Source organism: Molossus molossus, unplaced genomic scaffold (assembly GCF_014108415.1).
Source record: "Molossus molossus isolate mMolMol1 unplaced genomic scaffold, mMolMol1.p scaffold_m16_p_19, whole genome shotgun sequence".
NCBI classification, from domain to species: Eukaryota; Metazoa; Chordata; class Mammalia; order Chiroptera; family Molossidae; genus Molossus; species Molossus molossus.
In genome coordinates this window covers 51,873,418-51,901,381 of record NW_023425354.1, presented here as the reverse complement: position 1 = coordinate 51,901,381, position 27,964 = coordinate 51,873,418, and the positions used below count along the sequence as shown (strand labels likewise).

General features: G+C 40.2%; 1 protein-coding gene across 2 annotated transcripts in view; it reads right to left on the bottom strand.

Moving 5' to 3' along the window:
- The window catches only part of DNAH9 (dynein axonemal heavy chain 9), a 354,158-nt gene that overhangs the window by 132,471 nt on the left and 193,723 nt on the right, over positions 1-27,964 (bottom strand). For both annotated transcript variants that reach the window (XM_036268293.1, XM_036268294.1), the window contains exons 42-43: positions 24,191-24,352; positions 19,065-19,261 (exon numbers count right to left, since the gene is read on the bottom strand). In XM_036268293.1, the coding sequence (XP_036124186.1) occupies positions 19,065-19,261; positions 24,191-24,352 (359 nt within the window). The remainder of the gene's footprint in view (positions 1-19,064; positions 19,262-24,190; positions 24,353-27,964) is intronic.

Sequence of the window (27,964 nt, the reverse complement as noted above, 5' to 3'; positions counted from 1 at the left end):
GATGTATGTCTCAAAATATCCCCCCAATTTGACACTTTCATCTTTTAGTTTTAATGTTTTAGATGTACAGAAGTTTTTAGCTTTTTGGACTTAAATTGTATGTCGCTAAATTTATGTAGTTAAAATTTAGCCCCCTAAATCAGGGGTGGAGAATGTCTGGCCCGCGGGTTACATGAAGCCCTCGAAATCAATACCAGCTGACATCACACCTCATCAAATGAGCCTGACCAAATATAGCAGGATAATTTTTTAATTAATTTATTTATTTTTGTTACAGATGTTTCTCCTTTTCACCCCACTGATTTCCCGCTCCTTCTCCCTCCCCACCCTGTCCCCAGCTTTGTTGTCCATGATCTTTGTTCATGCATACATGCATATAAGTTCTGTGGTTTATCTCTCCCCCACCATCTCCTCTTCTGGGGATTGTCAGTCTGTACCCCACTTCCACATCTCTGGGTCTACCCCATTCCTCAGACTGTTATGTTCATTATATTCCACAAATAAGTGAGATCGTATGATACTTGTCTTTCTCTGTTTGGCTTGTTTCGCTTAGGATAATACTTTCCAGGTCCCTCCATGTCATCTCAAAGGATAAGAGATCTTTCTTTCTTACAGCTGCATAGTACTCCATTGTGTATATGTACCACAGCTTTTTTATCCATTCATCAACCAATGGACATTTGGGCTGTTTCCAGATCTTAGCTATTATAAATAGTAGCAGGCTAATTTTTAAGTTGATAATTTTGTATGGCCTTCAAATGATGTTATAAATATCCAAATGGCTCTTGCCAGAAAAAATGTTCCTCATCCCTGCAAATATTTAGGAGCTGTTTATTGATTTACATGTAGTTCTTTTATGATTTTACTTTTTTCACTTCATGATTTTTTTTTTTTTTTTTTTTTGTACATGCCCCTAGCGGGAACCGAACCAGGGACTCTCTGGTCCGCAGGCCAACGCTCCAACCGCTGAGCCAAACTGGCCAGGTCACTTCATGATTTTTTTTTGTGACACTGTACTCTTCTTGTATCAGGTACATTTACACTGCTCTTGCTCCCTTATTAAAGCATAGCTTCTAGACACCTGAAGAGTTGTGTATACTCATCATGTATTCTCTATAGTGCTAGTGCATTGAAGGTATCCTATACAGTTCTGTTAAACAGAACAATGCATACTTTATACCCAGCATCACATTTGGGGTGATGTATATAATCACTCATTATGTTGGGTGCAAGGAGTCATCTGCTTTGTGTCCACATTATATAGTGTTGACTAAAATGCCAAAAGGAGAAACTATGGTTCAGGTCCTCTCTTCTAATTAAAAAAAGAGGGGGCAGAAATGGATTAACAGAGGAGAGAGTAAAGCATGGAGGATGAGAAGTCCAACTGGGTTCTCTGGGTTGCCTAATACCCAGCTCTATTCTAGAAGGCCTCAGCTCAGCTTAGCATGGTGCATGTTATTCAATATCTAAATGGAAAATACATCATTAGTCATGAAATTTCCAAAGAAGAATGGTTAAGTCTGCAACTGTCAGCATTAGACTCCAGCTGGGGATTCATTAGCAACCTCTGAGGAGGGCAAAGGACTCTGCATTTAAATTGCGAAATTTAAAATGAAAGTCAATATTCTAAAGGGCTGCTGGGCCAGAAAACCAAGGTGGTCTAAGTTAATTCATTACTGCATTTCTGGTGATTAAACACAAAGGCTGAAGATGCACCACAGCACAGCTGGAGGAAGCTGGCTTATTAAAGACTACACGCACACACACAGACACACGTGCGCATGCCCGGGCACACGCACGCACATAAACGCACATGCACACACATGCACACATGTGAGAACTGCTGAGATACACAAAGGAAGGGGCACAAGAGAAGTGCATCTCAAGTTCCTTTGTTTTCCAACAGTAAAGAAGAGGAGGCAGAAAAATATAAGAGGCAGTGAATAAAAAGAAAAAGAGAGATCAAGGGAATGCAAAAAGCAGGGGAAAGAACTAGCTTAAAGCCTGAAGAAGCAGCAGAACAAGAATCTGCTGAGATCGCAAAGGAAGCCAGCAAGAGAGCAAAGTGGTACTGTGAAGGGAAGAAGCAACAGCACGAAGAAGAAAGGCTCGCAGTTCGGGACTGCTTAGTAAGTGCCAAGCACTGCACACCGACAGCAACAACCCTGTGACACAGGCCTTATTATTCTCATTTTCCAGACGAGGCAACTGAGGCTTGGGGAAGTTAAGTGTCCTTCACAAAGGACCACAGCCAAAGAGTGGCTGAACCAGGATTTGAACCTGGTCTGGCTCGATCTACAGAACATGTGCCCATAACTAGTCCACAGTGTCCTATTATTGAGTTCAGAGCAAAAGCAGCAAAGCTTAGAAAAAATATAGGGGAACCAAACAGAAGAAAATGTTAAGAACTCAAGTGATGAGAACAAATGTCCAGATAATACAATCAAGTCAAGCATAGGCCTTCTTCCACCTGTAAACATATACCCTCATCTTAGTTGGCCCCTCTGCCCCTCGGCTGGCCCCTGGAAGTTCCTTCAAAAGTGCAAACAGATGCCATCCTTCTCTGCCCTGCCCTGCCCTGTTCCCACCTTGGATCTCAGAAGGTGGCACCTTCTTGGAGTGAGTCCAAACCCCTCTGTCATGGGCACTGTACAGGGACAAGAGGCCAACGAATCTGTGTTTCTCATCGCGCTGCTTGTCCGGTGGTCTATTTTCTGGTATAAGGGAAATGCTGCTGCCCTTTTGGGCTGGTGGAAGGGGCAAGGAGGGCCTCGGGGCCTCGGTGAGGGAGGGAAGGGCAGTGTGCGGATGAAGTCATGGGACAGTGATGTTTTCAAATCATACATCCAAATATACTTTATTCTTCAGAATTGCCCCTCAAGGAGGCTCATTATTTCTGTTTTTTTTTTTTTTTTCCTGGTTTCAGCCCTTTATTATATACTTATCTGTTTCTCTCTCTCTCTCTCTCTTTTTTTTTTGGTATTTTTTAATTTAAATTAATTTATTTTTGTTACAGATGTTTCTCCTTTCCCCCCTATTGACACCCTCCTCCTGATCCCGCCTCCTCGTCCCCCCCCCACCGCACTGTTGTCTGTGTCCATCAGTTGTGCTTTATATGCATGTAATTTCTTTGCTTTATCTCTTTCCTCCCCCCATTCCCCTTCTTCTGAGGTCTATCAGTCTGTACCCTATTTCTGTGTCTCTGGGTTTATATTGTTCATCAGCCCACCTTGTTCATCATATTCCACAAATAAGTGACACCATGTGATAGCTTGTCTTTCTCTGACTGGTTTATTTCACTCAGCATAATACCTCCAGGTTCCTCTATGTCATCTCAAAGGATAAGAGATCTCTCTTTCTTACAGCTGCATAGTACTCCATTGTGTATATGTACCACAGCTTTCTCATCCACTCATCTACTGATGGACACTTGGCTGTTTCCAGATCTTAGCTATTGTAAATAGTGCTGCTGTGAACAGGGGGGTACATATATTCTTTCTGATTGGTGTTTTGGGCTTCTTAGGATATATTCCTACAAGGGGGATCACTGGGTCAAATGGCAGTTTAATTTTTAATTTTTTGAGGAAACACCATATTGTTTTCCACAGTGGCTGCACCAATCTGCATTCCCAGCAGCAGTGTACTAGAGTCCCCTTTTCTCCACACCCTCAACAACACTTGTTGTTTGATGATTTGTTGATGGCAGCCATGCTGACAGGTGTGAGGTGATACCTCATTGTTGTTTTAATTTGCATCTCTCTGATGATTAGTGACACTGAGCATTTTTTCACATGTCTCTTGGCCATTTGTATGTCCTGTTTGGAGAAATGTCTCTTTAGGTACTCTGCCCATTTTTCAATTGGGTTCTTTGTCTTCCTTTTGTTGAGTTGTATGAGTACTCTATATATTTTGGAAATTAACTCCTTATTTGATATATCATTGGCAATTATATTCTCCCATATAGTGGGTTCTCTTTCCATTTTGATTCTTTTGCTGTGCAGAAACTTTTAAGTTTTATGTAGTTCCATTTATTAATTTTTTTTCTTTGTTTCTCTTGCCTTGGGCATTGTATCAGTGAAAATTCTGCTATGTGTGATGTCTGAGTTTTGCTACCTACATTTTCTAGGATTTTTATAGATTCATGAGTCACATTTAAGTCGTTTATCATTTTAAGTTTATTCTTTTTTTAAATTTATTTTTTAATTTAAATTAATTAATTTATTTTTATTACAGATGTTTCTCCTTTCCCCCCACTGATTCCCCCTTCGCCCTCCCTCCCTGCCCTCTCCCCAACTTTGTTGTCCATGTCCGTTGTTCATGCACACATGCATATAAGCTCTGTGGTTTATCTCCCTCCCCACCCCTATTCTGGGGATAGTCAGTCTGTACCCCACTTCTACGTCTCTGGGGCTACCCCATTCCTCCGACTGTTATGTTCATTATATTCCAAAAATAAGTGAGATCATATGATACGCATCTTTCTCTGTTTGGCTTGTTTCGTTTAGGATGACATTTTCCAGGTCCCTCCATGTCATCTCAAAGGATAAGAGATCTTTCTTTCTTACAGTTGCATAGTACTCCATTGTGTATATGTACCACAGCTTTTTTATCCATTCATCTACTGATGGACATTTGGGCTGTTTCCAGATCTTAGATATTGTAAATAGTACTGCTATGAACATGGGGGGAGTTTATTCTTATGTATGGTGTAAGTTGGTGGTCTAGTTTCACTTTTTTTTTTTTTTTTTTTTTGCATGTAGCTGTCCAATTTTCCCAACACCATTTATTAAATAAGCTGTCTTTACTCCATTGTATGCTCTTGCTACTTTTGTCAAATATTAATTGAGCATAATGTCTTGGGTTAATTTCTGGGTCTCTTTTTCTGTTTCATTGATCTATATGCCTATTCTTGTGCCAGTATCAGGCTACTTTGATTACAATGGCTTTGTAGTATAACCTGTGATCCCTCCTACTCTGTTCTTCTTTTTCAAGATTGCTGTGGCTATTCAGGGTTTTTTTGGTTCCATATAAACTTTTGGAGTGTTTGTTCTAGTTCTGTGAAATATGTTGTTGGTATTTTAATGGGGATTGCATTGAATCTATAGATTGCTTTGGGTGCTATGGACATTTTATTGATGTTAATTCTTTCAATCCATGAACAAGGTATATGCTTCCACTTTTTTATATCTTCCTTTATTTGTTTTTTCAATGTCCTGTAGTTTTCTGTGAAATGGTTCTTAACTTTTTTGGTTAAGTTTATTCCTAGGTATCTTAATTGTTTTTGTTGCAATGGTAAATGGGGTTGTTTTTTTTTATTTTCTCTTTCTGTGTGTTCATTATTGGTGTATAAAAATACCAATGATTTCTAGATGTTGATTTTGTATCCTGCTGCTTTGCTGAATTCATTTGTTAAATCTAGGAGTTTTTTTTAATGGAGTCTTTAGTGTTTTCTATGTACAATATCATGTCATCTGCGAATAATGACAGTTTCATTTCTTCCTTTCCAATTTTGATCTTTTTTAGTTTTTCTTCATGTCAGATTTCTGTGGCTAAGCCTTATGTTAAATAAGAGTGGTGAAAGTAGACATCCCTGTCTTTTTCCTGTTGTTAAGGGAAATGTTTTTAGTTTTTGCCCATTGAGTATGATGTTGGCTGTAGGTTTGTCATAAATGGCCTTCATTATGTTGAGATATGATTCCTCTATTCCCGCTTTGCTGAGAGTTTTTGTCAAAAATAGATGCTGGATTTTTTCAAATGCTTTTTCAGTGTCTTTTGATATGATCATATGATTTTTATCTTCATTTTGTTTCAGTGGTGTATCACATTTATTGATTTACAAATATTGTACCAACCTTGCATCCCTGGCATAAATCTCACTTAGTTGTGATGTATACTTTTTAAAATATATTGCTGGATTCAATTTGCTAAGATTTCGTTGAGGATTTTGGCATCTATATTCATCAGCAATATTGGCCTGTAATTTACTTTTTGTTTTTTATCCTCACCCGAGGACATATTTTGATATTTTGTTCAGATAGAGTGGGAGAGAGAGAGAGAGAGAGAGAGAGAGAGAGAGAGAAACATCGAAGTGAAAGGGACACATTGAGTGGTCACCACCCACACGATCCAACCAGGGCCAGGGACAAACTGCAACCGAGGTACGTGCCCTTAGAGGGAACCAAACCCGGGTCTCTCTGGACCACAGACTGATGCTCTAACCGGCCACGGCATACTTTATTTGTAGTGTCTTTATCTGGTTTTGGGATTAGGATTATGCTGGCCTCATAAACAGAGCTGGAAGTCTTCCTTCCTCTTGAATTTTTGGAATAGTTTGAGGAGAATGGGTGTTAGTTTTTTGAATGTTTGGTAAAACTCCTCTGTGAAGCCAACCGGACGAGGTCTTTTGTTTGCTGGGATTTTACTGATCACTTCTATTTCCTTAATTGTTATTGGTCAATTCAGGTTTTCTGACTCTTCCAAGTTGAGTTTTGGAATAGTAGATGAATCTAAGAATTTGTTCATTTTGCCTAGGTTGACAGATTTGTCAGCATTTAATTGCTCATAGTATTTTCTTACAATCCTATGTATTTCTCTGGTGTCCATTGTTACATCACCTCTTTCATTTCTGATTTTATTTATTTGGGTTCACTCTCTTTGTTTCTTGGTAAGTCTAGCTAAAGGTTGCTTAATCTTGTTTATCTTTTCAAAGAACCAGTTCTTGGTTTCATTGATCTTTTGTATTTTTTTTTTTTTTTAGTCTCTATGTCATTTATTTCTGCTCTGATCTTTATTATTTCTTTCCTTCTACTAACTCTGGGTTTTTCTTTTTGTTCTGTTTCTAAATTTATAAGTTGTTGGTTAGATAGTTTATTAGAAATTTTTCTTCTTTCTTGAAGTAGACCTGTACTGCTATGAACTTCCCTCTTAGGACTGCTTCTGCTGTGTCCCATTTGTTTTGTATTGTTGTGTGTTCATTTTCATTAGTTTCCAGGAAGTTTTTGATTTCTTTCTTGATCTCATTGGTAACCCATTTGTTGTTTAATAACATGCTATTTAGTCCTCGTGTGTTTGAATGTTTTTGAGTGTTTTTATTGTAATTGATTTTTAGTTTTATGCCATTGTGATCTGAGAAGATGCTTGATATGATTTCAATCTTCTTAAATTTGTACAGGCTTACTTTGTATCCTAACATGTGCTCTATCGTAGAGAATGTCCTGTGTGCACTTGAGAAGGCTGTATATTCTGCAGCTTTGGGGTGAAATGTTCAAATTAATGTTCAATTAAGTTCAACTGATCTTGTTTGTTATTTAAGGACTCTCTTTCCTTGTTAATTTTTTGTCTAGAAGATCTATCCGGTGGTGTCAGTAGTGTGTTAAAGTCACCCACTATGATTGTGTTGCTATTGATCTTTCCCTTTAAGTCCTCCAGAAGTTTTAAAATATTGTGGTGCTCCTGTATCTGATGTATATATGTTTACCAGCGTCATACCCTCTTGTTGGATTGATCCCTTTAATATTATGTAGCGACCTTTTTTGTCTGCTATTATGGCCTTTGTTTTGAAGTCTATCTTATCAGATATGAGTATTGCAACACTAACTTTTATTTTCATTTCCATTTGCCCAGAAAAATTTTTTCTATCCCGTCACTTTCATCCTGTGTGAGTCTTTTATTGTGAGGTGGGTTTCTTATAGACAGCATATATATGTGCTGGGTTTAAATTAATTAGTTAATTAATTTATTTATTTTTGTGTTAAGTGCCCCTAGCAGGAACTGAACCTGGAACTCTCTGGTCCACAGGCCGATGCTCAACTGCTGAGCCAAACTGGCCAGGGCATACCTTTTGTCTTTTGATTGGAACATTTAAGCCATTTACACTTAAGGTTATTATTATTATTATTATTTATTAATTTATTTGTGTTGCAGATGTTTCTCACTTTTTTCCCCATTGACACCCTCCTCCCCATCCCCCCAACCCAGTCACCAGCTTTGTTGTCCGTGTCCATCAGTTTTGCATATAAGTTCTGTGGTTTATCTCTTCCATCCCCCCCACCCACTATTCTGAGAGTTGTCAGTCTGTAACCTACTTCCACGTCTCTGGGTCTACCCTGTTCCTCAGACTGTTATTTTCATTATATTCCATGAATAAGTGAGATCACCTGATATTTGTCTTTCTCTGCTTGGCTTGTTTTGCTTAGAATTATACTCTCCAGGTCCCTCCATGTTGTCTCAAAGGATAAGAGATCTTTCTTTCTTACAGCTGCATAGTATTCCATTGTGTATATGTACCACAGCTTTTTTTATCCATTCGTCTACTGATGTACACTTGGGCTTTTTCCAGATCTTAGTTATTGTAAACAGTGCTGCTATAAACATGGGAGTACAAATATTCTTTCTGATTGGTGTTTCAGGTTTCTTAGGGTATATTCCAAGAAGTGGGATCACTAGGTCAAATGGCAATTCAATTTTTAATTTTTTGAGGTAACACCATAGTGTTTTCCATAGTGGCTGCACCAGTTTGCATTCCCACCAGCAGTGTACTAGAGTCCCCTTTTCTCCACACCCTCGCCAACACTTGTTGTTTGATGATTTGTAGATGGCGGCCATTCTGACAGGTGTGAGGTGATACCTCATTGTTGTTTTAACTTGCATCTCTCTAATGATTAGTGATGTTGAACATTTCTTCACATGTCTCTTGGCCATTTGTGTGTCCTGTTTGGAGAGGTGTCTATGTAGTTCCTCTACCCATTTTTAATTGGATTCTTTGTTTTCCTTTTGTTGAGTTGTACAAGTACTCTATATATATTAAAAATTAACCCCTTATCTGATATATCATTGGCAATATGCTCTCCCATACAGTGGGTTCCCTTTCCTTTTTTTTTTTTTTTTTTTTTTGCTTTATGCCCCTAGCGGGAACCGAACCTGGGACTCTCTGGTCCACAGGCCAACGCTCCAACCACTGAGCAAAACCGGCCAGGGCTCCCTTTCCATTTTAATGGTTGTTTCTTTAGCTGTGCAGAACTGTTTGAGTATGATGTAGTCCTATGTGTTCACTTTTTCCTTTGTTTCTGTTGCCTTAGGTGATGTATCAGTGAAAATTCTGCTGTGTATAATGTCCGAAATAGTGTTGCTTACATTTTCTTCTAGAATATTTATGGATTCATGAGTCACATTTAAGTCTTTTATCCATTTTGAGTTTATTCTTCTGTATGGTATAAGTTGATGGTCTAGTTTCATTTATTTGCATGTAGCTGTCCAATTTTTGCAAAACCATTTATTAAAGAGGCCATCTTTACTCCATTTTATGCTCTTGCCACCTTTGTCAAATATTAATTAAGCATAATGTCTTGGGTCCATTTCTGGGTACTCTGTTCTTTTCCCAGAGTATATATGCCTATTCTTGTGCCAGTACCAGGCTGTTTTGATTACAGTCGCTTTACCTGATATCCAGTAATGTGATCCCACCTACTTTGTCTTTCTTTTTCAAGATTGCTGTGGCCATTTGGGGTCTTTCTTGGTTCCATATAAACTTTGAAGTGTTTGTTCTAGTTCTGTGAAATATGTCATTGGTATTTTGATGGAGATTGCATTGAATCAATAGATTGCTTTGGCTAATATGGACATTTTAAAGATGTTAATTTTTGCAATCCATGAACAAGGTATGTGCTTCCACTTTTTTAATATTTTCCTCTATTTCTTTTTTCAATGACCTGTAGTTTTCTGCAAATAGGTTCTTTACTTTCTTGGTTAAGTTTATTCCTAGGTATCTTAATTTTTTTGCCACAATGATAAATGGGATTTTTTTTTAGTTTCTCTTTCTGTGAGTTCATCATTAGTGTAAATGAATGCTGTTGATTTATTGACATTAATTTTGTATCCTGCTACTGTACCAAAATCATTTATTAAGACTAGTAGATTTTTGATGGAGTCTTTACGGTTTTCTATGTATAATATCATGCCATCTGCAAATAATGACAGTTTCACTTCCTCCTTTCCAATTTGGATCTCCTTTTTTTTTTATTCATGTCCGATTGCTGTGGGTAAGACTTCCAGTACTATGTAAAATAAGAGGGGCGAAATGGCCTCCTGTCTTGTTCCTGTTCTTAAGGAAAATGCTTTTAGTTTTTGCCCATTGAGTATGATGTTGGCTGTAGGTCTTTCATATATGGCCTTTATTATGTCGAGATATGATCCCTCTGTTCCCAAATTGCTGAGTGTTTTTATCAGAAATGGTTGCTGAATTTTGTCAAATGCTTTTTCAGCATCTATTTATATGATCATATGATCTTTATCTTTCACTTTGTTTATGTGGTGTATCACACTTATTGATTTGCGAATATTGTACCATCCTTGCATCCCTGGGATGAATCCCATTTGGTCATGGTGAATAATTTTTTTTGATCTATTCCTGAATCAGATTTGCTACTATTCAGTTAAGTATTTTGGCATCTATGTTCATCAGGGATATTGGCCTGTAGTTTTATTTCTTTGTAGTGTCTGTTTCTGGTTTTAGAATTAGAATTATGCTGGCCTCATAAAACGAGTTTGAAAGTCTTCCTTCTTTTTGAATTTTTTAAATACATTGAGGAGAATGGGTGTTAGTTCTTCTTTGAATGTTTGGTAAAACTCCCCCATGAAGCCATCAGGGCCTGGGCTTTTGTTTGCTGGGAGAGTCTTGATTACCTCTTCAATTTCCTTAGTTGTTATTGGTCTGTTCAAGTTTTCTATCTCTTCCCTGTTCAGTTTTGGGACACTGTGTATTTCTAGAAATTCATCCATTTCACTTAGATTATCGAATTTGTTGCCATATAATTGTTCAGAGATTTGTTAACAATACTTTGTATTTCTGTGGTGTCAGTTGTTTCTTCTCCTCTTTCATTTCTGATTTTGTGTATTTGGGTTCTCTCTCTTTGTTTCTTGGGAGTCTAGCTATGGGTCCATCAATCTTGTTTATCTTTTCAAAGAACCAACTCCGTGTTTGATCCTTTGAATTGTGGTTTATTTATTTATTTATTTTTTGGTCTCTATGGCATTTATGGCTGCTCTTATCTTTATTATTTCCTTCCTTCTACTTACCCTGGTTTCTTTCTTTCTTTCTTTCTTTCTTTCTTTCTTTCTTTCTTTCTTTCTTTCTTTCTTTCTAATTTTTTTAAGTTGTGAGATTAGATAGTCTATTAGAAATTTTTCTTTTTTCTTGAGGTAGGCCTGTAGTGCTATGAACTTCTCTCTCAGAACTGCTTTCACTGCATCCCATAGATTTTGTGTTGTTGTGTGTTCATTTTCATTGGTTTCCAGGAAGTTTTTAATGTCTTTATTGATCTCCTCGGTGACCCATCCATTGTTTAAGAACATGTTATTTAGTCTCCATGTGTTCAAATGTCTTTGCATGTTCTTGTTGCAATTAAATTCTAGTTGCATGCCATTGTGATCTGAGAAGATGCTTGATATGATTTCAATCTTCCTGAACTTGTAGAGGTTTAGTTTGTGTCCTACCTTGTGATCTATCTTTGAGAATGTCCCATGTTCACTTGAGAAAAATGTGAATTTTGCAGTTTTGGAGTGTAATTCTCTGTAGATATCTATTAAATCCATTTGGTCTAGTGCTTCATTTAGAGCCTCTGTTTCTTTGCTAATTTTTTTTGTCCAGAGGATCTATTCACTGATGTCAGTGGGGTGTTGAAGTCCCCTGCTATGATTGTATTGCTGTAGATTTCTCCTTTGAAGTCCTCCTGGAGATTTTTAATATATGTTGTTGCTCCTATATTGGGTGCATATATATTTACCAAAATTATATCTTCCTGTTGGATAGATCCTTTTAATATTATGTAGTGACCATCTCTGTCTCTAGTTATGGCCTGTATTTTGAAATCTATTTAATCAGATATGAGTATTGCTACCCCAGCTTTTTTTCCTTTTTATTTGCTTGGAAGATTTTTTTCCATCCCTTCACTTTCAACCTATGTGAGTCTTCTGTTGTGAGGTGGGTCTCTTGTAAACAACATATATGAATCATGCTTTCTTATCCAATCACCTACTCTGTCTTTTTATCAGAGCATGCAATCTATTTACATTGAAGGTGATTATTGATACGTACTTACTTATTGCCATTTTTGTTTAGTGTGGTTATATTTTTCTTTCTATTTCTTCTACTAATTACAGCAGCCCTTTTATCATTTCTTGTAGTGCTGGTTTGGTGCTAATGTATTCCGTTAGCCTTTTTTTTTTTTTTTGTCTGGGAGGCTCTTTATTTGACCTTCTATTTTGAATAATAGCCTTGCTGGATAGAGTAGTCTTCGATTCAGATCCTTGTTTTTCATGGCCTTCATTACTTCATGCCATTCCCTTCTGGCCTGTAGTATTTTTTTTTGAGGAGAGAGCTGAGAGCTTTACGGGGGTTCCTTTGTAGGTAACTTGTTGCTCATCTCTTGCTGCCTTTAGGATTCTCTCTTTGTCTTTAATATTTGGCATTTTAATTACTATGTGTCTTGGTGTGAGCCTGTTTGGGTTCTTCTTACTTGGGGTTCTCTGTGCTTCTTGAACTTGAATACCTTCTTCCTTCACCAAGGTTGGAAAGTTTTCTGTCACTATTTCTTCAAATATATTCTCTAACCCTTGCTCATTTTCTCCTTCTTCAGGGACTCCTATGATGTAAATATTATTATGTTTCCAGTTGTCCCACAGTTCTCTAAAGCTGTCTTCCTGTTTTTTAATTGTTTTTTTTCCTTTTGGTTTTCTAATTGGTTGATTCATTCTACCCTGTCTTCTAATTCACTGATCCGGTCCTCAGCTTCCTCTACTCTGCTGGTTAGTCCTTCCAATGTGTTCTCTATTTCTGCTATGTCTTTCTGCATTTCTTGTTGGTGGTTTTTCATTTCCAATTGGTTGATTTTCAATAATTCTCTGTCTTTACTCATGGTGTTGATGTCCTTTCTCATGCTATTGAGCTTCCTCATGATCATGGCTTTGAATTCTACCTCCGGTAACTTGCTTAACTGCATTTCATTGATCTTATTTTCTGTAGAGGTTTCTCGTTCTCTCATTTGGGATTTGTTTCTTTGTTTCACCATTTTGGCTATCTCAGTGGTTTTGGAGCCTGCCAAATTTTTCCTGTGGGTGTTGGTGTTCTGATATTTGTGGCTCACTCTACTGGGTTTGGATGAGGACCTCCATTAAACACCACTGTCAAATCTTACTTTCCTGGGTAGATTTCCAAGCCCAAGAACAGTTTAGTTATTCTCTTGCTTTTTGCCTGGAGGCTGTCAGTTGTGGTTACTTGAAGAGCCTTGGGTTCTCAGTTGAATGGAAAACTCCCTCAGGTGTTCAGTGTAAGAGTATTTCCCAAAGGTGGAGCAGAAGCTGGTTGTTAATGAGCCTCAATTTGCATTTCAATGGCCCACCTGGGTGGGATTGAATCTCCTAGGGAGGGGCCACCGCCTCTCCCCAGAGTCCTGGGAAGGAGTAAGATGGCCACCATCCTGTGTGGCCACAACTCAGTAAAAGCTTTGAGCACCCTACAAATCCTGAGTGTCCACACACAGTTCCAGTCCAGCCCACCCTCCCTCTTCCAGAGTCCAAGGTGAGTGGTTGTGGCTATTTTAGTGCTCTGTCCCAGCACTCTGTGCTGTGGAGCGAGCTAGGAATTTTAATTCCGAGGGTACTGCTCACAGCTAAGACCGCTGCTGTCCGTGGGCTCCCAGCCCCCCTCTCGTACCTCTGCAATCCTACCAAGATTAATTCAGTGTCCCTGGTTATATGGTCCTTGCGAACTGCTTTTCTGTTGCTTTTTCCTCATGATTTGTCTTTATTTTAGTTGTAATTCCAGTTTGGTCCTGAGAGATGATCTGTGTAGCTTCCATTTACTCTGCCACCATTTTGGAATTCACATTTAAGGTTATTATTAATAGATAATTATTAGTTGCAATTTTTATTTTATGCCTGTGTTCTTCTCTCTCTATTTTTCTTCTTCCAGCAGTCCTTTGGCATTTCCTGCAGTGCTGGTGTGGTGGTAGTAAATTCCTTTAGTTGTGTGTGTGTGTGTCTGTGAAGCTCTTTATTTCACCTTCAATTCTGAATGATAGCTTTGTTGGATAGAGTAGTCTTGGATTCAGACTCTTGCCTTTCATTACTTTGTACACTTCATGCCACTCCCTTCTGGTGTGCAGTGTTTCCATTGAGAAATCAGCTTACAATCTAACGGGAGCTCCTTTGTAGGTAACTTTCTGTCTCTCTCTTGCTTCCTTTAAGATTATTTCTTTGTCTTTAATGTCTGCCATTTTAATTATGATGTTTCTAGCTGTGGATCTTTTGGGGTTCTTCTTGCTTGGGACTCATTGTGTTCCCTGAACTTGTGTGACTTTTACCTTCACCAAATTAAGGAAGTTTTCTGTCATTATTTCTTCAAAAAGGTTCTCTATTCCTTTTTCTGATTCTTCTCTTTCCAGTATCCCTATGGTGCAAATGTTGTTACATTTTGTACTGTTCCAAAGCCCCCTTAAATTCTCCTGCTTTTTAATTTTTTTTCCCCCATTTGCTGCTCTATTTGGGTATATTTTTTCCTACCTTGTCTCCTAACTCACTGATTCAGTCTCCAACTTCTTCTAATCTACTATTGAATCCTTCTAAGGTATTTTTCATAACAGCTATGCCATTTTTTATTTCCTCTTGATTTTTATTCATAGCTTCTACATCTTTTTTTACGTTGATGTAGTTTCCACTGAGCTCTTTATAATTCTCATTCAGTTGCTTGTATTTCTCACTAAATTGTTTGAGCACCCTTAAAATCATTGCTTTGAATTCTTTATCTGACAAATTGCTTTTTTCAATTTCCTGTAGCTCCTTTTCTGGTAATTCCTCTTTTTCTTTCAGCTGGGTGTTGTTTCTTTGTCTCACCATTTTAGCAGTCTGGTAGTTCTAGGTCTGGTGAGGGATGTTGGAGTGTGTAGGCAGGTAAGTGTGCATCAAATAAAGCTGCTGTGCCTCCCAGACTGTTTTGGTGTGTGGTGCCTTTTGCCTCCTGTGGGTCCTGAGATTTGACAACTGGTGGCTGGTATTGGTTTGTTGTGTTAGGTGCGTGGGTCCCACTGGTACACTGCTGAGGTGTGTGGTTTCTGTTGGTGCACTGCTGTGGTGCGTGGGTCATGCTGTGTTTCTGCTGGGGTGCACTGCTGCCTGGTGGGGCTCGGCTCCTGATTATTCTCTGCTGGGGGTGAGTGTCAGCTCCCGGTTTGTGCTGCTGCTCTTGCCAGGAGGTGCTCTCAGTTTTCAATCCTCTGCTGCTATTGGGGGCTGAGGATGCTCAGATCCCGGGACTTTGCTGCTGCTGGGGGAGGTGCTCCACTCCCAATTTGCTGGTGCAGTTGTCAGGTGCAGGTCTCAGCTGCTGATCTGTGCTGCTGCTGCTGCTGCCTGGGGATGGATGTCCTCTCCAGAGCCTCTGCTGCTGGGGGTGTGTCTCAGATCCCACGCCTCAGCTGCTATTGTGGGTGGGGCTCCACTCCCACTCAGTCACTGCTGCTGTGGGGGAAATGCTGGGCTCTGATCAGGCTTCTGCTGTGGGGGATGGTGCTCAGCTCCCAGCCGGTTGCAGCTACTGCAGCAGGCACCTTGATAGCGCCGCTACTGTGCGCTGGTCTGCGTTGGCACAGTGGGGTCCACTGGTCTGATGGTGCAAGGCACTCTGGTGGACTCAGGTCGCTCAGCCCTAACCGCTCCAACTGCTTCCTCCCAGAGAAGACCAGGGATCTTTCAAAATGATGAGGCCTCCCAGCAGCGCAGGGAGAAGCGCCCTGATAAGCTGCTTACGGGGATAGCCGCTGCTTCGTCCACAGCACGGGAACCCTCTGCCCCATGTTTCTGCACTGCTCAAGGTTGCTTGTCCACATTCACGTCCACTCACACTCTTTGTCACACTTTCTCACACTTTCACACACTCATCCTCGCTCTGGTCCTGCCCACAGCCATCTTTTTTTCCTGCTGTTATTTTTCTATTGCTAAAACAGTGCTAGTCAGTTTGATCACCCATGTTGGAGACCACATTGACGGAATCACTTGCTATTAGCTCAGATTTAATGTACTCTTAAAAGACAAAAATGTCTCTCAATCCCAAGCCTGTAGCTCTTAAAGAGGAGAGAAATACTCACTGAAGTGTTGACAAGATTAGTGAATTTTTTAAAAAATTGTTGACACTATCACAGATGTCTCCCATTTCCCCCTCCTTTGCCCACCTCCACCCAGCCACCCCACCCCTCCCTTGGCCTTCATTTTAAAACCATTATTTACTGCCCACCCAGTAAGCACCAGGCACTGTCCGGGGCACTGGGAGTCAGTGGTGAGTGGCACAAGTCCATGCTCAAGGAGCTCGCTTGGATCAGGGGAAGACAACAGGCACGTGAAGGAGCATCACTGGGTGATGGTTGAGAGCAACCACTCTGGAGCCAGACCACATGAATGTGAGGTAACAAAGCTCTGGGGAGTGTGATGTTAGACCTTCCCTTCGTCAGGGTTTTTGTGAAGGCTAAATGCACTGATGTATGCAAATCACGTGCACCAGGCCCATAGTGACTTCCATGTTGATTGGCTCTTACATGTCACGTCAAATGCTGCCTTCTCAGCGAGGCCTTTCTGACCACCTCATTTAAAATCACAGCCACCCCAGCACCCTCTGTCCTCCTCCCCCTACGTTGCTTATCTCATAGGACATGCTAAGAATTTATATTGAGCACCTGCTGTGCTCAGACACCATCCTAGGGTTGGAGATCTAGCAGTGACTAAAACAAAGATCCCTAAACTCATACTCAGACTAATCTATAGCTATGTACAGGATGACTGGATGGATGTAAACAAACAGAGTGGCTAATCATGACAACTGCAGGAGGGCAGTCAAGCAATATGAGGGGGGACCCATCAGTGACCATTGCATTTGGTGAGAGGGAGGTATTTGGTGACATTGGTTAGAACTTCTTTGTCTAAGTGGTAATAAGTAGGCGGAGGAAAGGAGATAAGAGAACATGTGACAAGCACCCTCTTTGATGAGTTTGGTTGTAAATAGGAGAGAAATGGGGCAGTACATGAAAAGGGATATAAGAACTAAGAATAGTTTATTCACTTTGGTAAGTGATAATATGGCATGTTGATATTAATGCATATGATCAGGAAATTAATAAGTTGATGATGATGGAATGAGAAGGAAGAGAAGAAGAGAGGAGGGAGGGAAGAGGGGAGGGCGAGGAGGAGGAATAGAAGAGGAGAAGAGAAGGGAGAAGAGAAGAGAAGAGAAGAGAAGAGAAGAGAAGAGAAGAGAAAGAGAAGAGAAGAGAAGAGAAGAGAAGAGAAGAGAGGAGAGAAGCCAATTGCAGGAAGGAGTAGAGTCACTGAGAAGGTGAGAGGAGATGGGACACTATGCACATGTGGGCGAATGGACCCCAGATATGAACAGTAACTGAAATACTCGGAAAGTCAGTATTTATGTGTGGGATGTGGGTGGATTACAGATAGGCTGTTAGATTTGATGGCAGGGAAAGGAGAGAATTCTCTTTCGGTTGCTTTCATTATCTCAGCGAAATAAGAGAGGTGCTCATGAACTGCCAATGAAGAGAGGGCAGGGGTGTTAAAAGCTTGAGAAGAAATGTGTGTGATGCAGTCATCACAGGATGGGGAAGCCAGCAAGGTTGGTGGAAGAGCATTTCTGGAAGTCAAGGGCCCATTTGGTATTTGTGGCTGAAAATCTGAAGCAAACCAACCCAACATGGTGGGGGTTTTTCTTCAATAATCTTCAGGTACTTAGGGGCAAGTGTGGAATAAGAAGATAGTGGGGGTTTGTCACATGGGTGCAATGACAGGAAAGTTAGAGAACTTGCACCAGGACAATTGAGTCTACGGTGGTTGAGGAAGGTGAAGACATGGTAGAGGAAGGAACATAGAATTTGAGAACAGTTCCTTTCTCGTCATGAAATGAAGTCTTGATAAGCTTGAGAAGAGCTGGGATGAAAGCTCACGCAGGTGACTGAAAGGGTAGGAAAGGCCAGTCGGAGAGTGGAAGGTTTGAAGTTGGGATTTTGGAGGTGGGTCCATCCTTGGTAGAAGTTCTAGATGGGGACACGTGAATGAGTGGCCGAGGTGGGATGGAGGGAAGACCACAGGAGCTGAGGAGGCCGAGGGACAGGAAGACAAGCTGTGACACGGCTGGCAGGAATGAAGAAAGATATGACCGAGGAGCATGGCGGTGGCACTAAGGTCACAGGTCAGTGATGGGAGTGACTGGATGCTCGCAGACGACAGGAAGAAGCAGAGGTCATGCGTGGGAAACTCTCATTGCCTGGGACTCAGAAAGACTGGAGTTTGTGAAGGAGAAATGCTTTAAACATGCCATTGGGATGAGGTGGGGTAAGGAGGGTGTTCACGTCTCTCTAGGCCCTGGCTACATAGAATGGGGAAGAGAAAACAGCTTTTCCTCCACCCAGGGCCCCTCGGGTTTCAGTCAGAATGGATCAGAGCAGCAGAGGATGAGGTCAACCATGAGTAGCAGAAGAGAGGGTGGAAGAATTTGGGCAGGCAGGGAGGGGTGGTGAGTGGGACTCAAGACGGGGACTTGAAGAGCAGTATAGGGAAAGCTTTGGCATGAGTATACATTGTCTGGGAGGCTTGGTGACTCCTTCAGTGATTCATTTGATAACAATACTTAACAGGATATTTAACCTTTGAAAGACATGTGCTCTTAAACGAAAAGCTCCAATCTCATTATTACAAAATTGTCCCTTGGACCCGTGTGGGGTGGGGATACAGGATCTGAGCTTTCCGGTGCTCCTTGTGTTATCTCAGATTTCCCCATGGTGCCACTGTGGTCATGCCCCGGCACTGTAGGTTACAGACAAGGAAATAAATGCTGTTCTGCCAGAGCTCAGCGCTATGGTGCCCCCTAGGGCCAGCGGCGGGAGCCACCATCTGGATCTCCACAGAAGCAGCAGTAGCTGCCTTCCTGGTTTTGTGAGTGTCTTCCAATGCTCAAGTGAGACCCCAGACATCGGGAAGAGGAGGCAACTGAGCAAAGAAAACACGAGAAGCACACTTACACGTGGCGTATGGCATCCTCAAAGAAAACCAGGTCCATCACTGTGTTGACTTCATTGTGGTTCTCCAAGGCCTCCACCAGAGTCTGCGTCAAAAGTTCCCATGACTGGACAGGCATGTACTTGGGCTCACCGATGCCATTTGCAAAGTGGCAATACACGTTCAGGCCCCGAGTCTGCTCCACAGTCTCTTCGACATCCTGGTAGTGAGATACAGGGACAAGGACCCTCCTCATTGACTTCATTCTGGTTCCACACAGAGTAGAGACATCTGATTTCCCTTTTCTCTCTGCACACTCCCTAAAAATTAAATATCAGTGCTGATTCCAACATCTCCCCTCTTTGAGAAAGCCTCTGAAGTAGATGTTTAGGCCTGGATGGGGTGGCTCAGTGGATTGAGTGTTGCCCATCGACTGAGAGGTCCTGGTTCAATTCCTGGTCAGAGCACATGCCTGGGTTGTGGGCTTGATCCCCAGTAGGGGGTGTGCAGGAGGCAAGCAGTTGATGTGTCTCTCTCACATTGATGGTTTTATTTCTCTCTCCCTTTCCCTCTAAAAAGTCAATAAAAATATTTATTTCATTAAAAAAAAATAAAAAAGATGTTTAGGTCTGGCTGGTTGGGCTCAGTGGTGAGAGCATCGGCCTACAGACAGAAGGGTCACAGGTTCAATGCTTGGTCAAGGGTACATTATACCTGGGTTGCAGGTTTGATCCTGGCCCTGGTTCGGGTTGTACAGGAGGCAACCAAATGATGTGTCTCTCTCACGTAGATGTGTCTCTGTCTCTGTCTCTCTCTCTCTCTCTCTCCCCCTCCCTCCCTTCCACACTATCTAAAAATCAATGAAAAAATATCCTCAAGTGAAGATTAACAATAAATAAATAAATAAATAAAATAAAATGGATGTTTAATATTCATTTATCAGCTCCATGAATGGATGACGTTTGCTATTCTTTTTGGGCTAAGGATAAGAAATGGACTCCATTTATGAGCAGAGTGAATGGGGACACAAGGCTGTATCTCTCTAAGTGGGGGCTCTTTCACCAGTGTTGAGTGAGGGAGATCATGACCCAATGGCCTCACCTCTCTAGCACCCATTCCAACATGTCTTGTTCTGAAATCCACAGCAATATCATAAAACACCCTTTCCTGTTTCCTGTGATATTTCCTGCACATGGTAGGATGCAAACCCCAACTTCATAAGTTCAGCATAGAGGGCTTGGTTTGTGAAGAATCTGCCACCAGCCATCTTTCGGTGACTGGTTTGTGTTATAAGGATGTTGATAATCTTAAAGTTTTGGCCCTGGTCAGTTTGGCTCAGCGGTTGAGCATCAAACTGCGGATCAGAGAGTCCTGGGTTCGGTTCCCCCTAGAGGCACGTACCACAAAAAAAAAACAAAAAAACCTTAAAGTTTTGCAGTAGGGCTTTTATTTACAAAACCTTCATAAAGATTTGGGCTTCACGAGTCAAGTACAGCATAGGGAATATAGCCAATAGGATTCTAATAACTATGTATGGTGCCAGGTGAGTACTAGACTTACTGGGGGGATTACTTTGTAAATTTTATAAATGTCTAACTACTACGCTCTATACCCCAAACAAATATAAAATAACACTGAACATGAACTGTAATAAAAAAATTTTTAATGAAAAATAAAGTAAAAACTTATGAATTCGCAGCTTTTTAAAAAATGATCCAAGTGGTCTATTCACTGATTCCCAAATGTGCCTTTTACTTGCAACGTAATGTCTCCACTCATGGTATTCCCTGTGACCTTGTGGCTTGCTTTGCAAATGCCCCGTGAAAGCTGCTCAGGCCCTGCTCGGGGCCACCTCCTCCAGAAGGCCTCCCGAGATCTTTCACTCTCACAGTTACCATGAACCTTCTAGTTTTACATAAGAAAGTTTATGGTAACCAGCCACTTGCTACTTTCACTAACCTTCCCTTTTTAGTACCTTATGTTTACTAATATGTTGAGAAGGGACATTTTGAGGATCATTTTAATCATAGAATTTAGAAGCCATTTAATCCAGCCTCTTAATTTTTACAGACAAAAAAACAGGAGGCCCAGAGAGGTCAAGTGTCTTTGTAAAAGTCATGAAGCTGGTTAGTGGCAGAGCCGATCTGACTGTAAGCCCAGTACGCATCCTGCCGTAGCACTTCGTGCAAGCTCTTCCAGAGCATGAACGTGAACCTTCACAGATCTTCAAACCAGGGTTGTCAGATTCAGTAAATAAAAATACAAGATCCTCATGCAACTTATACCAAAACGTTATGTGTGCTTTATCTGAAATTCAATTGAACTGGGCTCCGTACTTTAGAATGAAAAGGAGTATTAGAAGCAAAAAAAAAAGCAACTTGAAGAAAAATAGAGAAAATCGCATATTTTTGTTTAAACAAAATATTCTCCCAGGTCACGGCACTACTTACAATGCCTTCCTGTGAAGACACCAAGTGATCCAACAGTCAGAAATACATCCTCAGAGGATCTCGGATTTAAAGCAGTAATTTTTGGGGGGGGGGGTATGTACCCCTAGCAGGAACCAAACCCAGGACTCTCTGGTCTGCAGGCCGATGCTCCAACCGCTGAGCCAAACTGGCCAGGGCTAAAGCAGTCATTTTTAACCAGTGTGCCACAGAAGTTTTAAAAGATGCAATAGCTGACTATTTCACTGGGGGCACTGACCTCTTTTTGCCTTTAGTTTGTCAAATTAAAAAAAATGACAACAGCCAACACAATAATCGTCATCTGGTGTAAACCAAAACTATACCTATGTTTTTGTCAGATTGGCCCAAAATATATTTTTGTATGTGCCATAGAATTTTAGTAATTAGTGTATGTGAGCCATGAGATAAAAAGGTTGGAATCACTGATCTAAAAAAAATCTTTGGAATTTTAATTTTGGTCCAACACATAATATACAGCATCAACATATGCATATATTTACCAAGAAGACAGTTGTAAAAATAAGTTTCATAAAGTCAGAATAGCTGGACAAGGATGAAAAGGAAGATATGTTATCCCCCAACAGCATGAGCTCTGGTTATGGCTGCATAAGTCACAGAAACAGCATCACATCTGGGCACGCCTCGCTGGGCAAGCTGGCTGGCACAGGTGGAGTGAGGTGACGTCTTACCGATGTACCCCAGTAAGACAGCAAGTCATTCTACCTCTCATCCCTAGGATCAAGAATTTTGCTTTTACAAGAATAAAAATCAAGAATAAAATGCTTATATTTCCAGCCAAGTCAAATAGTTCAGATTCCAAAAATTCCATTGTTAGGTAACAGAGCAAGATTTCTTTAAGTAGTTTATGCTGAGTGTTTCATCATCATAATGAGATTACACTTTGCAGTAAAACTATGTGGAATTAATACTTTTTACGAACATTGTAACAATAAAAAAGGACAAAATTCATTTGAAAAGGAAGCTATAAATGCTGTCTGGGCTAAAATAAAAATGTGCACTAATCCAAAAATAAAAACAAAATCAACACCCAACAAATGTTGTTGGGAAAGGACAATGGCAGCATTAATTATGTCTGGGTCTATGATCAAACAATGTGTCCTTAGTATACAGACACAGAAACCTCTATTCTAATGACTAAGTGTTGTCACAGTAAAGTACCAGCTTAGACCAGTTTAAGAAGACAGTAAAGGCTCGTTTGCAGAGCTAACAATAAAGACATAAATTGCCAAATTCCACAACACTTAGGGGTATCTAAGATGTGAGAGTGCTGAGCATCAGGCCCTATAAAAATGATGGGATAAGTGGAAAATTTCAGAATGCTTGGACTACTAAAGAGCAGACTAAACTGAGTTACTTAAAATTCTGTTCAAACATTCAAAAGACTGTCATATAATTTGGGGTGGACAGTATCTATCTTCAGAGATAGACCCAGGATCTTATCAGGAGAAAATATGGAGAGCTAAACCTAACAAAGTGAACACAGGGACAACATGGTACATTTAAATACAAGATTCGATTATTTCTGAGTTCGAGAGAGGACAGACAAGCAGTATGTATGGAAAACATGGGGCTTTGGTCAACAGAAGGCTCAGTGTTAGTTGTGGGGTAATTTTGGCACTAAGAAATATAATGTAGTCTTAGGATGTGATCATGTATTCATGTTTTCCAAGGCATATTCTATGGACCATTCATTCTGAAAACGATTAATAGTTTATATGGAAGGAAAGAGTTGTGGGGCCTAATATTTTTGGGAAATGATAGACGAATCAGGGTCATTCCCGATGTTCGGGGCTTTAATGTGTTGAATACACTGAACTTCTAAGAAAGGAATAGGATATGAAGTACTTTCTCAACTTGAGTAATCATAGATACCTTCTTTCGAAGGATTATATTGAGGTACAACTATTTAGCAGGATGCAGTTTGTAAAACATAGTAACAACATTACAGTACATAAGAAAAGGGGAATGATGATGTTGTGTTTGGCCAGACACCAGTTAGGTTGTGTGGCGCAAGTCAGGCACCGTGATTTCAGAGGAGGAAACTGACGGGAGAATAATTAAGATGATGTCAAATTACTCTGGGTCTGAAAACCAGCCATGTGAGCAATGGTTAAAAGAATAGAGGTTATTGGCTTGGAGAGGAGAAGACCTGGGAAGGGCAAGATACATGGTCTTAAAATATCTGAAGGTTTGTCATGTAGACCTAGAATCAGTAGATAGGGGCATACATTTTAGATCATTATTAGAATAAATCTCATCTTTAAAATTGTTCCAAATTTCACAATTGTTCTAATTTCCAGTCATTCCCAGTTCCAAAATGGCTCTCCTGGGATAGATGGGATTGTACGTTTCCAAGGATGCTGGCGCATTATCAACTGGGATGACTAATTTGGGAAACAACGTTGAGAGGGGTTACTACCAAAGGAGGGTTTGGGCCAGCTGATGTCCACAGACCTTCTCAATACTGAGATCCTATGATTAGTTTGTCTCTTCCTGCCCTGGCGTTTTTTACCTTGGCAAAATAATGATGGATTTTTCTTCCCTTATCTAATCTCTGATTTCTCCAATTTATGGGCTAGACTTTTATCATCTTTGATGATCATCTGAATAACTATCATTAATTTTCAAATGTAAAAAATAATTCACAGGGTAATACTCACATCAAAAATTTTCTTGACCACTTCTGTCTGGATTTTATCAAAAAGAACAAAGTCCTTTTCTTCCACCATCTTATCCCGGTAAACACGATTTGATTCATGCAGATAGAGCTTTATAAGGTCCTGTGTGGATTTTATACATTCTACCGAGGAGAAGAGAATGCCCTTTAAGGAGAACAGACCAAAAAAAAAAAAAAAAAAAAAAAAAGAAAAGAAAAAAGAAAAAGATGTGAATAACAACTTAAAACTATAACTATTTATTAAAGCCAGTTATGTGACAGGCACTGGACTCAATATTTTGCCAGACCAAGCTCATTAAGAAAGACAAAAAAGTTTTATTGACTATTTTTTTTCCCTTAGAGAGAGAGAGAAAAACATTGATGAGAGATTGGCTGCCTCCTGCATGCTCCCTACTGGGGATCGAGCCCGCAACCTTGGCTTGTGACATGACCAAGAATCGAACCAGCGACCTCTTGGTCCATGGATCGATGCTCAACAACTGAGCTACACCAGCTGGGCCAGACAAAGCTCATTTTAACCATAATGATGATCCCACAGAGTCATTTTTATTCTATCCATTTTATATAATTTGGACATTGGGATTCAGAAATATAAGATGTCCAACAGGTTTTGAAATAAGGTTTGCCTGATCTTAGAGCCTGGAATTTTAACCATTATATTCCAAATTACCACAATAAAGAAAGAGGTGGCTTCTCTGCTGTATTTCAATTCTTTGTTTTTGTTTTTTTTTCCTCACCCGAGGACATTTTTCCATTTTTTGTTCAGACCGAGTGAGAGGGAGAGAGAGAGAAACATCAACGTGAAAGGGACACATCGAGTGGCTGCCACCTGCACGACCAACCAGGGCCGGGGACAAACTGCAACTAAGGCACGTGCCCTTAGCGGGAACCGAACCCGGGTCTCTCTGGACCGCAGGCTGACGCTCCAACCACTAAGCCAAACCGGCCAGGGCCTGTATTTCAATTCTTTAAGTGCCATTTTGAAAACTAATATAAGTGACACTTGCTTCTGTGAAACGATGACAAGGGACTGAAATGAATAGAGCTAACCTTTGTGGGTCACCAGTGCATTTGTTCACCTCTAGAAGGGTCTCCTTCCTAGCTAACGCAGGGATTATTCCAAGTATTTACTATCTTATTTACATTTCCCTGTCACATCTCTGCTACTATCAGCCAATGTCTCAGCTTTCATTTCCATTGCAAAATAAAGACCACCTAATAAAAAAAATGAAATAAAAATAAAGACCACCAAGATTAGAACCCCTCAACAACTTCAAAAAGCCCTGTAACTTCAAACTCATTGCTCCGGTGTTTGCCTTCTTTGCTTTCTTTCTTGTCTCAGAGAAAAGGGGGTCGTTTGCCCATTACCAGGGAATAATGCTCAGATTCATCAGCACGGCATAAAAGTCTGCTTATAATACGCCTACCAGTCTGCTTCCTCATGATCATTCTTATCACTACTTCCCATAAAAATATGGATTTTGGTTTCACAAAACTCAAATTATTTTCTGACCCCGAATACATTCTGTGCCTTCAAGCCTTTTCCTTTGTTTGCTCTGCTCATATTTCGTGATCTAGACCCACTGATAACCTTTGTTGAAATCTTCCATGATATCACCTTTCCTGTCCAGCATCATTCCCCCTGATGTGCCCCCGCGTAACCCTGTACATATAAATAGTTACAAAAGAATATTAGTTTCTAAAATAATTTTTCTTTGTGTAGGTTTGCATCCACCAGGTCACAGTGAATGTCTCAAAGGCAGGGAAATTGAAAGATTTAATTTTGGATGTGGTTTGTTTTAATCATTGTATTTATTACTAGCACCGAGCCCGGTGCCTGACATACACTGGATTCTTGTTGAATGCTTGTTGGAAGCATGAATGAACTGATACTGAATCCTTCAATTACTATAACACGGCAAGAACCTCCATCAGTATTTCTGCTTTTGGTAGTAGCAGCATAGCTGACCAAAGACCACCCACCGAGATCAACTACAAAAGATAGGAAAATTGTTTTTAAAGCTTTATCTTTTCAGAGGCATTAGAGAGTAATCAAGTCAGCGAGAACTTGAGGGGCTCAGATACTAGAGAGAAGAGAAGGAAGCGAGATTAATCCGAAAGTCGGCACCATTTATCTTCTTCAGACTTTTGCCAATTCACAAGCAATGGCTTATAGGTTCAGAAACTGAAAAGAAACTGACAAGTGACAGGTTAAGATGCTGAGCAAAGTTTTCTCATCTCTTTGGGTAGGAAGGATGAGAACTGGAGATCAGGGATCACCAAGAAAGAGGTCATAGCTGAAAACCCCAAGGGGCCCCGTGACATGGTTATACACCAGGAGTGTGAGTGAACAAATCATCCAGTCCTCACAGAAACTAAAGCCCAACTTCAGTCTCTCCTTGGTCCCTGGCAACTGCTTGCCCAAAGCAGAAGTATGCAATTTCTGAAGGAAAATAGCATCATCTAAACCCTCAAATTACCTGCACATTTTAAAACTCATAATGTCTGGTAATCAAACAACCATTACTGGAAATACCAGGAGATAAGACCAAAACCAAGTAAACAACTGACTCAGAGAAGATCTAAGGATCAGAATTACTGAACACAAACACCACTTTAACAAACCATAATTAACGTGATCAAGAAATTAGATGACCAGGTAAAGAATTTCAGCATAGTACTAAAACCTTTAAAAATAAATCAAATGAAAATTGTCAGATTAAAAATTATCCCCAAATCACATTTACTGAAATTAAGAACTTACCAAATTGGGTTAACAAAGAATAGACACAGCTGAAGAGAGAATTAGTGAGCAGAAAGAGAGACCAGAACAACATATTCAGACTGAATAATAAACAGAAAACAAAACATCATCAAAGAAAAAGGCATAAGCACCCTGGCCAGTGTGGCTCAGTTGGTCGGAGCGTCATCCTGTACAATGAAAGATGATGTGTTCGATTCCCGGTCAGGGCAATTATGTTTATTTGTTTTTTTGCCCAGGTTGCAGGTTTGTTTATTGGTTAGGGTGTGGTGAGGGTGTGTATAGGAGGCAGCCAATGAATGTTTCTCTCTCACATCAATGTTTCTCTCTCTCTCAAACCAATTTAAAAGAAAGAAAGAAAGACAAGAAAAGCATAAGAAGCTTTTCACATGAGACACAGTGAAAAGGTCATATACGTGATTGGAATCCAGGAGTAGAAGAGAGGGAGAAGCAGAGCAATATTTAAAGAGATGTTAACTCAAACTTCTCTACAACTGTAAAAAGGGCATTGAACCTGTTTTGGAAAATGCTACAGTCACTGAGCAGGATAAATATAAAAACACCACCTCGACATCTCAGGCATAATAGTAAAATTGTTGAAAGTCAAACGCAGAGAACATTTTAAAAGCAAACAAATGAAAAAATTACATATGCTTTAAAAGGAACAGTAAGACTTGGAGGTGATTGCTCACTGGAGACGATGGAAACCAGAAGACAGGGGAATGACACCTTCGGCGTGCTGGGGAATAGCTGGCCCCCCAGAATTCTAAATCCTCTTCCAAAATTCTTTCAAAGTAAGACATAAATACATTTAAAATCTAATAAAAATTGAGAGATTCTTTTTTAGCAGATATAAATGAAAGTAAATAGTTATCCAGGCAAAACAAAAATTATTCTAAATGGAGAAACAGAAATGCAGCAGGATTAAGGATCAACGGAAAGAGTAATATGTGAGTAAATCCAAATACACGTTGACTCGCTAAGACAAAATAGTAC